The 13,704-nt window shown below is 48.6% G+C and overlaps 1 protein-coding gene across 1 annotated transcript in view; it reads right to left on the reverse strand.

Moving 5' to 3' along the window:
• Positions 1-13,704, reverse strand: part of NPTXR (neuronal pentraxin receptor) — a 52,658-nt gene that overhangs the window by 18,231 nt on the left and 20,723 nt on the right. The window contains exon 5 of the mRNA XM_038389513.2: positions 8,799-9,790. Within this exon, the coding sequence (XP_038245441.2) occupies positions 8,799-9,790 (992 nt within the window). The remainder of the gene's footprint in view (positions 1-8,798; positions 9,791-13,704) is intronic.

A 13,704-nucleotide genomic window follows, 5' to 3' on the forward strand; every position in this document is an offset into this window, starting at 1 on the left:
GAGGGAATGTACGGAATGAAATCTGAAAAGCTGTTCTTTCAGCTCAGTGCTACCCACCTGCCAAAGCGAAGGCAGCAAGGGGGGGTGGGCAGCGGGGGCTTCGTTATGCTTCTGTGCTGCCAAACCAACAAAAAGATTGAAATTTGCCAGTTAATATTAACCACGTTAAAAGTCAATGTCTGGAGTGGCGGGGGGGGGGTTGGGGGGGAGCCAACACCTTGGCAATCTGTGAGTCTTGGGACTTGATTGGTTTCTATTTGTTGTCAAGCAAATGCACTTTCATTTATATAAGGAGATCAAAGCCCCTCGTTTAACTAATGCATTACAAAATCTGTTTCCACTGCTTTTGTTACAATCTCCCCTCCCCATTCCCTTCCTCCAATATGTTCACCTTAACTACTAAGATAAAGAGGACAGGACCAAGGACTAATGCCCCGTATATTCACGGGAAACCTCTCAGTCTAGATTGCATCAGCTTGGGAGCCATGGGACCAGTCCTCCTCCTGTCTTTGCAGAGACTCCTCTGGAAGCAACACCATTGTGGTTCCACTGTGCAAGGGGGTGTAGCAGAGGTCCATAAAGGGAGCTCAGCTTTGTGGGGACCCATGCACACTGGCATGCAGGGGGCAGGTGGGATTGAAGTGGTTTGCGGAAAAAATGGGGCTGGAGAATTCTTGTTATCACAGTAGGACCTAGAGGCTCCAGCTGAGACTAGGGCTCCATTGTGCTAGGCACTGTAAATACACATAGCAAAAGAGATTCTGCTCCTACATGGATTCCCCCCTGCCCCGCCCCGCCAAGCCTCACTTCCTCCTCTCCCCCATGGAGATGGCCACAGGTGCTACTGCAGCATGAGGACTGCATTAGCCTGAGCACAGCCTTCCTACAGCCACTCTGCAGCCTGGGGCTGGACACTGCCTCAGTACACTGGCTCTATATGAATGACAAGAAACCAAGTGAGCTGTAGCTCAGGAAAGCATATGCTCAAATCAATTTGTTCGTCTCTAAGGTGCCACAAGTCCTCCTGTTCTTTTTGTGAATACAGACTAACACGGCTGCTACTCTGACTCCTATCAGAGAGGCTTGTTAGACAGCAGACTAGTCTCCCAGGGGAAGAGGTAGAAAGCCCTGGTGCTGAAGTCACTTAAAACTCACCGAGAAAAAGCCACTACAGACGTACCATAGAGAACCACCTTACAGTGGAGGTGGGGGTGGAGAGTGGACCAGATGTGACATAATGACTTTTTCCACCTAGGATCTTTTTTTCCCGGTTAGAGGCCCAATTTCTCTGCTTTGCCATGAACTGAAATGGGATTGATATGCCTGTTTTTCTCCATAGCAGATTCCCTTAGACAAAGGTACGCTAGTAATTTATGTAATGGGCCAAAACATTACAGTTTACAACAATGACATGATGGTAACTGGGTGATTAGTGCAGAATAGTATTGTGGTTTAATAAGGGTTAGTTCCTTTATAAAACTCTGCATTGGCCTGTCCATTTCCCTTCCTCCTTTACCCATCTCAGATGGGTGCGGGAGTGGAGAAGGCTCCACAGACTGAAAGCAGCAAATTGGGTTAAGGTTAATTGTTTTCTCTTAAGTTTGGGCCTGAAATTAAAATAATGTAACTGGTGCCTCTGGCATCACTGGCTTTGCAAGCCAAGAACAGATGGCCAAGCATAGGTATGCATGTGGGTGTTTAGAGAGACATGGAGGGAACGTGAGAAAATGAGAAAAAAATACTGCACAGGAAGAAGAAAGGAAGACTCTCTTGGCAGACTGAGTGGCTGGCGGGATTAAGCAATTGGTTATAGAAGTTTTTATCTCTAGGCACCTGTTTGAATTTAGCCTGAGGTTGGTAGTGTCAGAAGAGTTGTTCCCATCTGAGGATGGCTGTCTGATAGCCTATGTGAAATGAGTTAGGTAACCCATTCCATTTCCATAGTGGGCAGGTGTCCACATTCCACACACAAATCCAACACAATGGACACTGTTCTTCCCTTCTCCATCTGCAGTCTCAGCAGGAAGGCTGGGAACTGAGAGGCCCGACGATACCCTCAGCTGGTAGGGGTCTCTTCAGAGCGAGCGGGGTGCACAGTTACTGAGGGTGGTGTGCCTGGAAAGTGTTATTGGTTCTTTCTGTTGTGCCCCTGTTCTTTGGGGATAGAGGATTCCAGCCTCCAGGATTATCAAGCCAGCCTGTTTCACCACAGGTAAATCACTTTAAAAAAAATTAAGAACGAAACTACTTAATAGAGGTTTTTAAAGCACCAATAAATCCTGTTATGTCTGACAGCCACACTAACAGCATCCAGATTATATTAATAATCTTCTTTCAAATCCCTCCCAAAACTCACTTCTCCTGCAAAACCTGCAAATGTTAACCCATGTCAATAAAAAGACTGTCACTTAATGTGCTTGTTACCAGATAGATGCTCTAAGACAGAACCTTCCTATGAGTCTCCCAGTTCATTTGGTTTTGTCTGTCTATTGAGACTAAGCTCCTGAGGGCAGGGAACAGCTTTTTTTCTATTCCTTATTCAGTGCCAAGAGCTCTGTCAGTCCCAAAGAAAGACTTCTGACATGACATATCCCCACCAATTGATCCTTTCCCCCCACTTTATCCCTCTCTTACACACACACAGAATTTTTATCTTTAAAAAAAATCCTTAGCAGAAAGCAAATAAAACTGGAAGCTGAGGTGCAGAGACACAACCTGGCATCACAATCTGGATCAAAAAGCATAGAAATCACAATTAGAAGAGACATATTAGGCCATATCTTGTCCAACTCCCCTCATCTCCAACTACTGCAGAATATTCCCCACATAGTTTATTTTCTAGAGCTTTGCCCAATCCTATCTAAAAATGCCAACTTGCTAGAGCTTCCACTACTTCCCTTGGAAGACTGTTCCACAGGCGAAGAAATCTTGCCCTTAGAGAATGTTTCTTAAGATTCAGGTGAAGTTTATCCTTTGCTCAATTCCATCCTATTGCTCCTAGTGATACCCTCATTGAACAATTCCTCCCCCTCCTTAAAAGCAACACCTTTCAAATACTTGTGGTCTGTTATGAGCTCAACTCTTTTAATCTTCCTTCTTTGGTCAATCACTCCCATCCCCAATAATTTTGGTTGCTTCCTCCAGGTTGCTGACAACTTCCTCTTCCTCTGCCCTCTTCTTGGCCTTTCAGGTGCCAAAAATTGAATGCAGTATTTTAGAGGCTGACTAATCAAGCTGTGTCAAGAGGGACTATCATTTTTCTGCTTCATAATGGGATGTTTTGTCTTGTATTAGGTGTAGGGTGACCATATTTCCCTATGCTGCATATGGGACCCCTGGCAACCATTACTCGTATTCAAGCGAGTTCAATGGCAATCAATTGTACAAACGTTCAAACTAACATCAAGTTGACTGAGCCCCTGTTAAAAAGAAATACTGAGTAGCTGGATTATTTTTATTTACCGTCTTATCTTTAAGGCTTTAAGGTTCACATGGGGAGGGGTGACACACATACCCCTTCCCCTCCCACACACAAGGGGAGGGGTGACAGACACTCACTCCCGTACACGGGCAGGGGGGACTAAATGACCCGATCTTCCCTGCCCAGTGCTCTCCACCCTCCATGCCTGGCTGGGCCCCCAAGACAGACCTGCTTGTCCTGGTACTTTGCGCCGCGTCTTCCCAAGGCAACATATTGGGTGGGGACATGCATGGTCACAAGCCTCCCTCCTCAGATTTCTGCCAGGGTTCACACCAGAATGTGGCCAGCAGAAGCTTTTCCACACTGTGCAGGGGGAAGGGATGGGAGCTGCTTCCAGCCACAGGGGAGCAGGAGGGAGGGAAGGGATGATCTGGCTTGTGCCTTTGCAGAGCTCTTCTCTCCCCACCACCTCCACTCCCATGTGGCTGGAAGCAGCTTGTCCCTTCCTGCATGCACAGTGTCAAGGCAGCTAACACCTCCAGGCTGCTGCTGGCCACCGACATAGGCCAGCTGCCTCCTGACCCCTGGCTACAGTGCGGGCAGGAAGGGGTTAAGCCCTAAGGATGCATTGTGCACCAGGACCCAGGGAACCTGACTGCTGGGCCTTCAGTGAAGTGGGCCAGAGAGATGGCTCAGCAGGGGAGGGTGCCTAGGGGATGGAGCAGTCCTGTGCTCCCTGGTGGGGGGCAGGACCCGGGGCGTGGGAGGACGGGGGTGAAGAGGATGCTAAGCCCCTGCCCCGGGGGTCTGCTGTGAAGCCTGCAGGGTCGGGTTGTGAATGGACTGGAAATTGCTTTTCCCTTCCCTCTGCCACCAATCCAAGTTTAGCTGAGGGATGGAGAGGCTTCCCCATGCCAGAGCTATGGAGGGCTTTGGCACATGCAGGGCTTGGCTCCTCCTGGCCAGCGCCCTGGGCCAGAGGGTCTTGGACTTTCCCAGAGCACTGGCCCTGCCAGAGACAGGGCCAGTGGGGAAGAAAGGAGCCTGCCAGCCAGGCTGTTGGTGAGCTGAACGCTCCGACCAGGGGCTGGTTCTCTGCACAGCGCTGGGAATGGGACGCATCCTGCCGGGGTGGATATGGAAGAGCAGTGGGGTTGTGGGGGGTGAAGAGGCAAAGCAGGGAGAGGACAGCGAGAAGGGAAGCATGAAAAGGGCCGATGGGTGGGCAGCAGAGGGGACATGTCACCAGCCACTGCATGGCACCTGCCCGCACTCAGCAGCCACCGCAGCTCGCAGTGCACAGCCAGTGTCTGCTGGAAACAGGACAGGGGGCAGGGTCCTGCTGGCTGAGAGCCGGCACGCAGCAGGGGCTGTGCTGATGGATCAGCTCGGGGAGCAGCTGACCCCGCATGCTGCATCTTCGCCCCGCCACCAGCCTTGCACACCCACCTCCATCGTTGGCCACTGAATGCCCCCATTCACTGCAGGGGGTGGGCGGCTGGCAAGCAGAGATCTGGCCAGCAGCAGAACCCACCAATACTGACAGGGGCAGGGAGACAGAAAAAACAGAACAATTTGCCTGTTTTTAAGAAAAAGTCAGGATGCCTGCAGGAGGGTTTAAACATGGGACTGTCCCTTTAAAAATGGATGTCTGGTCACCTTAATTAGGTGTGACCAAGTGCAAGCCCATTGTCTGGGCTCTGTAGGAACAGAGAAATCTTGGACTGTGGAATAGCCTCTCAGGGGAAGTGGAGAAGCTCAGTAGTTTCCAACATTTCTTACTGCACCAGACAAACAACTGGATAGTACGTTACAGTCAACAGCCTAGCAGCACGGAGATTAGGTGTAATCTAATAGACTGTCTCCACTTCTGACTTCTAGGGTTTGATATTATATTGGACCATCACATACAGTAAGTTCTAACTGACATGCTTTTCAGGTTAGAGCCAGGGAAGCCTTATTCCAACCTGTCTGTGACATACTACCCTATTTACTCAATTGCTTGATCCCTTGGCCTGCGTCTGTGAGGTGCTGAGAATTTACTGCAAAGTATAAACACTCTTGACTCCCAGAAGATACAATACAGAGCACACTCTTGGTCCACTTGCCACCATCCTTTGATGCATTGATATTAGCCTCATCAAGTGGATACTTTTTACATGTTTGTGCCTCTCTGCCAAATGCTACTTTCATTTGTAGACTCACTTAAGCTATTTAGGTTTCACTGGTGCAACTGAGAGCAGAATTTGGCCCTCTGTGTGCATATCTGTCTCCCTCTCTTTACTATGTCAGTGCAAACAGAAATAAAGAAACAGAAGAAGGAAGGTCTACCAATGACAGTACTTTCCCTCATCTTGCCCTCCCCCCGCCGGGACAGCTTGCAACTGCCATTTGAAATCACAGGAAACAGGTCAAAATAGCTCATATATTATACAACACCCCAACGGCTTCTGAAATGGGGAGCTACTTTTTGGAGGCAAAGAATTGTGACTTATGTCATGGCACATAATGGTACAGCTAAAAGGCATCACATTATCCACCTTGTCATCTCATGATGTTCAATGAGATGAAATGTAATGCACACCCACAATCATGTATACTCACTCTCTCTCTCTGGATTTCTGTGTGTTGTACTGTCCTTCTGTGTGTGTGTGTGTGTGTGTGTGTGTGTGTGTGTGTGTGTGTGTGTGTGTGTGAAAGAGAGAGAGAGAGAGACTTTTCCTCTCTACGCCTCTGCGTGTGTCCAGTTGTGTTTGTGTGTTTCTCTCACTCAATCTTTGAATCTTTCTGACCCTCTGCCCATGTGTCTCTCCTTTCTGAAGGGTTTCTTTGGGTATGGTGTGTCTGGCTCTCTCTCTAGATGGGTCTTTGTCTCCTTGCATGTGTGTCTTGGTGTGTCTGTCTCGCACCGTGTGTGTGACAGTCTTTTCCTCAGTTCCTATGTGTGCCTCCTTCTCTCCTCTGTGTGCATGTTGTTCTCTGGGAGCTCACTAGTTCTTCTCACTCTGCATGTCTGTGTGGATCTGTAATTCCATGTGTGTTTCAGTCTGTTCCTACGTGTGTGCACTTACCTTTCTCTTTGTCTCACCTTCCTGCATAGATGTCTCTCTCCGTGTCTTTGTTTGTCTCTATCTCTTCACATCTGTTGCATGGATAATCTGAGTGGCTTCGTGTAATATGTTAGCTCTTTCTCTCTGTGTGTGTATCAGCCTCTCTCTCTCTCACCATATGTGCCTAAGTGTGTTTCTCTCCTTTTCTCTCTTTGTTGCACAAAGAAAGTTATTCCTGATGACAGTGTCTCTGGGAGAGGGATCATCCCTGTCCACCCATCTCTAGATTCCATGCTTATAGGATTCCCCCAACATATAGCTCTCCGCCTTCCTGTGTGGAAGATGATGAGCTGCCTTCATGGCACACTCTTCTCCCCCATGAATCCACTGAGAGCCCTCCAGGGGTTGAGAGACATTGGTGTGGACAGGTGAGTCAGGACAGGCTCTGACATCAGCCTGGGTTAACTTTTCACTTTCCCATGCTGAGAGCCCCCTTTTCATTCAGAGATAGAAATGGGTGGGGAATCCCTTGCAAGGGAGTCAGATGCAGGGGGATCAGTGGGCCCTGGAGTCAGTCATGACATCCAGGTTTCTATACAGATGGCCCTGGCCTCTGACAGATCTCCTGAGATCCAAACAGATCTTGGGAAGATCCTTGGGTTCTGAGTGGCAAACCCATGCTCATTCCACAGGGAAGGGGCAACCCTTTGCTTGCTATAAGAAACATGTCTCCTCATTAAGTACCCAGATGACATGCTACCCACCTTGAGTAAAATCCTGACCTCACCAAAGTCATGGACTTCAATGGGGCCAGGATTTCACCCCTTGAAGGTACACAAATCCATCAGTATCTCCCAGCTTGAGATCTAGCCAGAGGGCATTCCAGAAAGAAAAGAGACATTTAACTCACTTTGCAAAGGTGTATATCATCTCTGTGATTGTCACCAGCCACTAACAACATGAAAATTCAGTTTCCACACACAGACCCCCCACACCCACCCACCAAGGGGAACAGCTATTGTATGTCTTTATGTAAGGATGAAAGTCAGCTTTCATCCACTTGTAACCAGACTGGAGACTGAAACACTGGCAGTGACCCCAAAGCAGGGACAAGAAGAGTAATAGCACTGCAGGCAAGCAGAAAATGACACAGAGCCCTTTCTTGAATGTAAACAAAAATGTCCATGGCCTCACTTTCATAATCCATTATTTCTTATGTAAGCAATATTCATTATTGTTAGGAAATATTCTGCCACCTTTGCTCCCAGTGAGCAGTACAAAGCCTTATTCTGCAAGCAGTCCCATTGCAATCAGTGACATAACTGGATAACTAAGGAACTACACATTATGTGTGAAGGCAGCAGAATCTAGCCCTTCTAACTCCATGGTGCTACCCTCACCCACAGCAATAGGACTATGGGCAGAGTGAGGTACTACTCTGTGGGAGCATTGGTGGCCTGCTCTGGCCCTGGGCAATTAGTAGTATAGATATGTAGGGAATGGAGAAAACATGGGTTCAAAATAAACTCGATGGTGGAGTTGAAAGGGACACACGTCCGCATTTATGAAGAAGAGATGTATACAAAATGTTTCAATGGATATCTATAAAATTTCCTAAGGTCTTTTACATAAGTAATAGTCTTTGAAGGGAAGTGATGAAAGCCCCTTCCCCTGAGAGTCAATTAAAACTAGGCTGGAGTATTCTGTGGGGAACAATCCAACATTGGTGGGGCACCTGGAAGTGTGAGAAGAGGGCATGAAATATCCATTTTTATGTATTATATATTGTATATATATATATACACACGCAATATCCCTATAATTTCCATCTCTGAATTCTATGAAAGCTACTTATTTTATTTCAGTGAAAGCTATTTATCAGAGGAAATCTCACATCAAAGAGTAGGGAGAAACCAGAGAAAAGGTGGCAAGGAATCAAACACACACACACATATTCAATCCATTATACTGTGTCCCCATTTCACCACCACTGCCCACACAGCCAGCCACCCACCCATGGACCCACAGCTCCCAGAGCCAACAGTCAGGGCTTGCCTCGCTGGGTCTGATTTACCAGAGTACATTACATCTCTGATTTAATTACATGAAGCATTCAAATACACTAAACCCCCCAACCCCCCAGGCATTGGCAATCTAGTAAAAGCCTGGAGAGGGCCGTGCAAAGGGAGGGAGGAGAAGGCTCAGCCGTGGGAGCTGACAGGCTGAGGGGCACGGAGTGAGGAGGAAGGAGAGGAGGGGGAAGAGGGGAGATCGGCAGGGGCGGGCGCGGGGCTGCGGGGGGATGGGATGGGGGGTTCACGCCTTGCCTCTATCTTGTCGATCCTGTCTTTCAGCGACCGGACAGCATCCTCCAGCTCCTGGACCATGGCAGGCGAGTCCCAGGGCAGGTCGCCCATGGTGTCTTTCCGGGGCCCGCCCCAGAGAGAGGCGCTGTCCTGGAAGCTCAGCTCCAGCCCGCTCTCGCACTGGCTCAGCTTGCCCGTCAGCTCGCGGATGGTCTCCTGGTCGCTCAGGATCTGGTCCTTCTGCTGCAGCGCCGTCTGCCTCAGCTGCTCGGCCGCGGCGTGCAGGAAGAAGAGGTCCCCGGCGGGCGCGGGGCCGTCCCCCGGCGGGGGGCTGTCGGAGGGGCACTCGGCCGGCAGAGGGGTGCAGAGGAAGCGGCTGAAGAGCTGCTGGTGCTGCTGCTGCTGCTGGCGGGGCCGGGCGCTGCTGGAGAGCAGCTCCAGCAGGGAGTCCTGGGGGCCGCCCGAGAAGCTCTGCCCAGCACCGTGGAGAGCGCCCGGCCCCTTGGCGGCGGCGGAGGCCGGCAGCAGGGCGGCGGCGGCGCTGGAGTCATTGTCAGCACCCTGGAGAGCTCCGGCGGGGCTGGCCGCAGGGTGGACGCTCGCGATGATGCAAATGATTGCACCAAGGAAAGCGAGCATCCCTGCGGCCAGGAGCACGGCCAGAAACTTCAGGGTGGCAGCTGCGAGGGGGGCCCGGCCCGGAGAAAACAAGGCGGGCGGGCGGGCGGCCGGGGGGAGCGGAGGGAGGGCGCCCCGGGAGCGAGAGGGCGCGAGGCGGAGCGGGCGCTGCCTGAGGAGCCCCCGGCTGCCTTGTGCCGCTGGAACCAGCGCTGCGCCGAGTGTCTCCGGCAGGGGCTGGAGCTGGGGGGGGGAGGAGGGGGCTGATGGGCACGTCACTGACTCTGCCCCTCCGGGTTCCCTCCCCGCCCTTCCCCGCACCCGTTCGGCGCCGGCCCGGGAGCGCAGCCCGCTGCCGGGGCTGCCCGCCTCGCTCCCCACTCGCTCCCGCGCTCAGAGGCGGTGGGAGGGGAAAGGGCAGAGACCCAGCCCTGGAGCTGCTGCTGCTGCGGCTGAGCATCGCAGCCCCAGCCAGCGCAGGCGATCAAATACAATCCCCAGAACCCTCCCACCCAGCTGGGAGCTGGCATCGCCCCCTCCCTGGGCAAACGGGGGCTGCAACTTCATGGATTGGGGCCCCACTCCCAGAATCCACCACGTGGCCCCCTGCAGCCCACCTAGCTTGGGCTGTTAAACACATTTCTTTAAGCAAGGGGGTAGGGTTGTCAATTTCGGTAGGTTTCATCACATAGCATCATCTTTAATTAAAGATTAATCTTTAACGCCTGGAGACTCCACGACAGTCCTGGAGGGTTGGCAAGCCTGCAAGGGGGTGGAGGTGGGGAATCATGCAATACGAATCATTTTAAAACAACAGCTAAGAGCTGCCAACAAGAACCCAACAAGAAGCTGCCAATAAAAACCCATAAGAGGTTTGTTCTATTCCCTCTTATTTTCTTTATTGCTATGTCAAATAGGAAAAGGCCTTGTCTTCTGGGAGATGTTGAGCATTTCAAAATATTAGACACATGAGTGGGGTTATGTGTCTCTGAGTCTAAAACGAATTGCTTTCTTCCTTTAAAAATTATTAAAGGTAAATAACTATACCCAGAAATAGAAAGCAGTTCCTCCTCTATTCAACATTACTGAAGGGCCATGCACACCGGAAGGCTAAAGATAATTAAATAAAATCATAGCAGCCCACAGGCAGCCTTCCCAGGATCACATGTGTTCAGGAGTTTAGGAGATGTCTATGGGTAGGACTGGAAGGATTAGATTTTTATTGGTAAATGTTGATTTTACTATACCTAATGATTTTACTATACCACTAGACCAATGAGAACATGTTTCCATTAAATAATAATTAAAATGTACAGATAGGCAAAGTAAGAAAATGCTGCTTGAGACCTTATTAAATTATTTAGACTTTTGAATTGGGCTTTCTATAAAGGGACTAGCAAATGGACAGTAAAAACAGGTCTGGTTTGTTGATTTAAAGATATTTACTTTGTGTATTTGAACACATGATGTTGACAACTCATGTTTTCACAGTTTATAAAGCTTTAACTTTTTGAATTGAAGCATCAACCGTCATTAAATAATGATATGACCCCACTCCCAATTTCCTGCATTTGTGAACATTTAAATTGATAACAATTAAAAATGCTTTAAAATAAACCTTGATCTTTTCAGTCAAAATTATGTGGTCAAAAATCAAACTCTTCCAAGGTTGTTTATGTGCCTGACCCAGATCCCAGTGGTGTCAGTGGAAAGACTCCCATTGGCTGCAATGGGCTGTGGATCCAGCCCCATCTGATGGGTGCCTGAGGGTCTGGGTGTCCTCTTGGTGGGTGGGTGCTAGCATGAGTGTAGATGTGTCATGTGAGGAGCCATCCATGTGGCATCTTGTCATCACATGGATGCAGGAGTGTTAGCATGCTTGGGTGTTGGAACCTGTATAGGAGTGTGATGGGGTCTAGCTTTTGGATGTCAGTAGCTGGATGAAAAGGAGTACTTGTGGCACCTTAGAGACTAACAAATTTATTAGAGCATAAGCTTTCGTGAGCTACAGCTCACTTCATCGGATGCATTTGGTGGAAAAAAAACTGGATGCTCTCCTTGCTTTATTTAACTGTAAACTGTTGGCCTGTCTTCCCAGCCCAGGAAGGATGTCCAGATCTCTTTCAGGTCCTTCCCTCAGGGAATGGTTTATTAACTCAAGCAAAAACTCACAAAGAAACACATGACAAAGTTATTTTGCTAACCAACAATTATCCATAGAGGCCTAGAGGCCTTTCACTTTGCCTGCCTCCCTCTGCTCCAGGGCCATTCACAGGAGCTAACTCTCATTCCACAGCTCTCCCTGAGCTTTCTCAGTCTTTTATAGGGATCTCCTGTCGCCTTCTCAGCTGGGTGTGATAATAGAACAAGGCTGGCTGCTCCTAGGCCCCCTGACCCTTAATGGGGCAGACCACCTTGTTACATCTACACTCTCCAGCTCCTTGCTTTTCTTGCTACACCCTCTCTTTCTGCCCTGATGGAGTGTAAGTTCATCCACTTCAACCAGCTTGTGCTGACTTACAACATGTAACCTGCTACACCATTTGTCATCTTTGAATTTGGCCTATTAGGATGATGAGGGTTTACAGATATAAAAGGCACAGTCAACATTAATAGAGATAAAAGGAGAGGAAGAAGCCTCAATTCCCATGGAGAAGCAGCCTCCAATGGGATGTTCTTAGAATCATAGACTATCAGGGTTGGAAGAGACCTCAGGAGATCATTTAGTCCAACCCCCTGCTCAAAGCAGGACCAATCCCCAGTTTTTGCCCCAGATCCATAAATGGCCCTCTCAGGGATTGAACTCACAACCCTGGGTTTAACAGGCCAATGCGCAAAACACTGAGCTATCCCTCCCCCCCAAAGAGACTTCTAATATAGCCTATTTAGCTTTTTCTTTAAATAGTGGGGAGGAATCTAAACATGCATTTCTCTATATTCTTCCCAAATTGGTCACTAGTTACCAAGGAATTAAAGTCTTAAGTAGTTCAACCATAAATGAAATACCCAAATTTTAGAACCTCAGGGAAGATAAGTTATCAGAATTCTCAGTGAAAACTTGTGGCACCAATTATCCTTAACATAAAAGTAAATACACTCTCAGTCTTTTCCTTTAGAACATGAACCATTTCCCTGGTCTGGGCAATAGGTTTTGGAGGAATTTGACTTATGAGAAAAGACTAAACTACCTAAATATGTCTAGATTTGCCAAAGTTTAGTGCTTTTCTGAGGGAGGATCCCAATGAAGATATGATCATTCTTTTCAAGTATATGAAAGGTAAACGCCAAGGAGGGGTAGGAATTGTTCAGAGTGTTGTTCTTTGGTCCACAAATGAAAGGGGCTGGAGATCTTGTGAGATGCATGTTTTCCCCTTCCTGCAAGAGTGCTTGCTCTTCCTGATTTCAGCTGACCCATAAAGCCTGAGTTAGAGGTCTAAACTCCTATACAATGAATAGGGAGAAATAGGCACCTTAGTTCATGACCCATAAAAGCCAACATGCTAAGTAGGGAGTCACCTAAGCTAGCCAATGGGGGATGCTGAGGAGAAGGGTGTGTGCTAAGGAGGTGCCTATCTCTGCTTAGTTGTCTATGAATGGGGAGACACCGCCTGGAGTCCAGCAGCTCATGCATCCAAGGTATTTCTTGTGGCAAAGAGTTAGGTGCCTGCGTTGCACCACACAGTATGTCTAGAGGAGGAGGTAGCACTACCTCTGTTATAACTTTAGCCCAGTGTTTATAGCACTTGCTTGGGATGTAGGAGATCTAAGTTCAATTTCCCCCTCTCTGACAGAGTGGGAGAAGGGAACCCCTGTCAAGGCTGAATCCTCACTCTGGCACTTTGAGTGCAGAAGGTGAGGGCCCGCAAGGATTTTAAAAATTAATACTGGCCACTCCAGGCTTGTATTAAACTCCCAAGGTTACAGGTTTTCTCTGACCATGGCTTGGTAAACGCTGCCACCACCCAAATGCAAAAAAACCCCTTGGACACAGGAATAAGCACTTGGGAATTCCTCTCTGTGGGGTACCCTAAAGCCCTTTCACACAAACCCCCTCCAGGGAAGAGCTGAGAAAGAAAACAAAGGAAATTAGCTGTTGCTACTAGCTAATCAAACAACATGCACAAACCTCTTAGGACACCAAAATTCAATCCTGCTCTTAAAAAAAAGGTAAATTTTATTAAAAACAAAAAAGAAAGAAAATGCATCTGGAATTTAGGCTTTCGCTAGATTTTAAAAAGAGGAATTCCAAAAATTAAGCACCCAAAATACCTTTTTTTGGGGGGTTCAGATTAAAGGTTACAAGCAAACT

Source organism: Dermochelys coriacea, chromosome 1 (assembly GCF_009764565.3).
Source record: "Dermochelys coriacea isolate rDerCor1 chromosome 1, rDerCor1.pri.v4, whole genome shotgun sequence".
Taxonomy (NCBI): Eukaryota; Metazoa; Chordata; order Testudines; family Dermochelyidae; genus Dermochelys; species Dermochelys coriacea.